The 3,659-nt window shown below is 34.0% G+C and overlaps 1 protein-coding gene across 1 annotated transcript; it reads right to left on the minus strand.

The window, feature by feature from the left end:
• Positions 1-766: 766 nt before the first annotated feature.
• LOC141397702 (uncharacterized) lies at positions 767-3,299 on the minus strand. Its single transcript, XM_073974339.1, has 2 exons — positions 1,798-3,299; positions 767-1,686 (listed from the first exon to the last, which is right to left on the minus strand). Exons 1-2 carry the CDS (start codon positions 3,161-3,163, stop codon positions 965-967), a joined length of 2,088 nt encoding a protein of 695 aa, XP_073830440.1. The 5' UTR covers positions 3,164-3,299; the 3' UTR covers positions 767-964.
• Positions 3,300-3,659: the final 360 nt, after the last annotated feature.

A 3,659-nucleotide genomic window follows, 5' to 3' on the forward strand; every position in this document is an offset into this window, starting at 1 on the left:
ATAAACACAAAGAATTGCCGTTATCTCTGCTATAGCAAGATTTTCACTATTTCGATGATCTTAGCTTAATTTTTAAGAATATCGTCTGTCGTTGATATGTTTCCAAATGAAAACATTAAGAAAAATTTAACAGTTTTGGAGATATGGTGCGCAATGTATACAAATTATGGAATTTTTAGATATATTATAACATTTGAGGCAATAAATGTACTTTTCATTATTTCTCCAAATTTTTTAGTCTGGTCCAAGGCATATCTATACAAGGTAAAATTGACAACCTGCTGTATTCTTACTTTTTTATAAATTTAATTTTCAAAATGTAATAGGGTCTTCTCATGAAATTTGAAACTTCGAAATTTGCTACCATCTAATTATTCTTTTCACCGTAAACGTGCAATAACAATGAATTACGACACTTCTGTAAGCTTTATATTTACATTTTGTTCTATTTTAGAGGATTTTCAAAATGTATTTATGTCTTTCCTGAAAAAATTTTTGGAACGACCCTATTATTCAATATTTATTTTTGACAATTAATTTTCAGTAACAACAATGTTGTTTTTGTAACTTTGTTAGTTGTTGTAATTCATGCATATACCTTATATAAATTTGCCTTGGTCTGGCCCTTATCTACAAATTTGCTTCAAAGGTCAGAAGAAGATTTTCATTGGTTTCAGAGATATAGCCCCGAGTTGCTTTAAAAAGTCAATATTAAACAATGTTTGGATAATCCGAGCTGGATCTGACTCAACAAAACTGTTATGTCTTTACTTCAATAGACAAACGATAACTCTTTATTGAATTCTTAAGGTGAACTACATACGTACAAAAGTGATGAATATGGAAAAAGCATTAATGGATAATGATGGATAAACAATAGATAATGTTGTACAATGTTGCCATATTTGAATTTATTAATAGTGATGACAATAAAGAACTGTGACGACACTACACTCTCCCAGGCTTAATAACGAACATGATCCGAAAAATATGCAGGCGGCTTTCTAGCTCTACTAGATCTTCTTATAGTTGTGCTGCTGGTTGGTTGACTTTGAACTGGGGGTGTATATGGTCGCGTCTGCTCTGGTGGTTGATTGATTGATGTTTCGATCCAAATTTCTTGATGGAGTGGTTTACGGACTTTTTGCGGTTCATGTTTTGGATTATTGTCTCGATCAGGTTTTGGAACATCAGATCTTCGAATTTGATTGATATGTCTCTTCAGCTTGTAACCAGTATCTAGTAATACCTCGTAATGTAGATTACCCCACTTTGCAGTGATAACACCAAACTTCCAAATAGTTTTACCTCTCTCGTACCAATGCACTTGTACTCTATCACCAATGTTAATTTGACGAACTATTAATGAAGGTGGTGACGTCTTCTCTGGCTTACTTGGTCGAATGACATCTAATTTCGTTCTAATCTCTCGATTTAAATATAATTTTGCCGGTGTGTCTCCCCTGGCTAATGGAGTTGCTCGATAACGCCATAAAATCTCTTGTACTTTTTCCCATAAAGGTGTTGAATCGTTTTCCATGGCCTTGAGTTTGTGTTTTAATATTTGAACATATCTTTCAGCGAGACCGTTTGTTGCTGGATGACCTGGTGCGATAAACTTTTGTAATATTCCGTTGGCTTCACAAAATTCTTTGAATATGGCACTTGAAAAAATTGTGGCATTGTCTGAAAATTTGAGATTGCACATGAAACCTGGAATACATCCTATTTTTTCTTCGAAAATCTTAGGGTACTTCTGCATTATTTGCTCGATTGAATTTATTGCATGCACCTTACCTTGATCCAATTCTGATACCGTGTTGTCAAGGTCATTGAGATTTATTCCAAGATGACGTATCCATACGCGTCCTAGCAATGCTGAATGGTTAGATGATACTACGTACATTTGTTCTCTTGATGACTTTTTGTTGAACTGAACTTCGACATCCACAACACCTAATGGCTTGAATACGTCTCCTGTGTACGTTCGAAAAGCGATGTTTGTTGATTTTAATGTTGATTGTATTTTCAATTTATCGAAGTCGCATTTGGGAATTAACGTGAACCCTGCACCTGAATCCACTTCAAATTGTTGTGTTTCACCGTCAATCAAAACTGCAACATAAAATTTTTGTGCATCTGCATTTGATGCAGACGAATTGTAAACATTAAAAATTTTATTTATGCCGTAACCACTTGTTTCAAAATTGTCCAAGGTATTGGCAGAATTTTCGTTTTTGTTTTGATTCATCTTTTCTTTAATGCATACTGATTTTACATGGCCAATCTTCCCACAGGCAAAACATTTCAATTTCCTTTTATTTATTTTACACTCCTTCGCAATATGATTTGATTTGCCGCATCGAAGACATAACCCATCCAGACCTAACTCTCTGTAATTTACTTTAGTTTTTGTTGCTCTGTTTTTGTAACTGCGGCTGCTTGCTCTGCCTCTGCTCTGCTCGAAGTTTTCGTTCTTTGGCTTTGCCTTTTGTATTTGATTTACGTTAGATGATGTACTGGTATTGTGAGAGATTGCGGTGTTGTCAAGTTTGGCTGCTTCCAAGGCTGTTGATTTTTGTACAATTTCTGAAAAAGATGCCGTTGGATTTTGGAGTAACTGTTCTCTTATGTGGCTACTGCGTATTCCCCTTATAAATTGCGCTCTCAGAAAAATATCAGCGACAGATTTTTGGCACTCGCACACAAATTCACAGTCTGTTGCTCGTTTTTGCAGCACTGTTACAAAATCCGTTATGGATTGGTCTTCATTTTGTACTTCTGACAAAAATTTATGCTGTTCCACTAATATGTTCTTTTTTGGACAAAAATGAGACTCAAACAATCCAATTATTTCCTCGTACGTAAGGCTTGTAATAATTTTTGGTGCTGCTAAAGATGTTAATAGAGCGTAATTTGATGAACCAATATATTGAAGTAAGAGTTTTGCGCACATCTCTTTATCGGCAAATATTTTCTTTAATTGAAAATGGATTTCAATGCGTTCCTTATAATTTTTAAAAGACTCCACTTTTGGGTCGAACGGCTCGAAGCTTGAAATCACATTTACGTTTGTTGTTGGAACTGCACTTTGGCTACGTTCACTCATTGCCACTGTCATCGTCGTTATTGCTTCTAATAATTTTTGCATTTGCTCTTCCATGTTGATCTTATTTTATTTTAATGCAAAAATATTTTGATTTTATTTAATGGTGTTTTGATTTGCACGTTGTAATTTTTATTTTGCACTTTTACGTTTTGATCCTCGTCGCCATTTAATTGTTATGTCTTTACTTCAATAGACAAACGATAACTCTTTATTGAATTCTTAAGGTGAACTACATACGTACAAAAGTGATGAATATGGAAAAAGCATTAATGGATAATGATGGATAAACAATAGATAATGTTGTACAATGTTGCCATATTTGAATTTATTAATAGTGATGACAATAAAGAACTGTGACGACACTACAAAAACGCAACAAGGGCTTTTGTATTTTGGGTCTGTACTTTCACAAAATCCTCACTTCAAATTGTTTGCACAAGATTACCTTAAAAGTGTTGCACAATGTTATTTACCGGAGGAGATAGAGTCTGATTCCAGGATTATTTTTACTTTTAACATAATGTTACAAAAGAAGTGTTATAATTTTTGT

Source organism: Musca autumnalis, unplaced genomic scaffold (assembly GCF_047663935.1).
Source record: "Musca autumnalis isolate F117 unplaced genomic scaffold, ASM4766393v1 scaffold_3, whole genome shotgun sequence".
NCBI classification, from domain to species: domain Eukaryota; kingdom Metazoa; phylum Arthropoda; class Insecta; order Diptera; family Muscidae; genus Musca; species Musca autumnalis.

Bases quoted from the DNA above. Each gene is read 5' to 3' on its own strand.
- LOC141397702 (XM_073974339.1), bottom strand. From the start codon at position 3,163: ATGGAAGAGCAAATGCAAAAATTATTAGAAGCAATAACGACGATGACA. The intron at 1,687-1,797 runs GTAAGGTGCATG...TCAAATTTTCAG, and splicing joins GGTATCAGAATTGGATCAAG to ACAATGCCACAATTTTTTCA.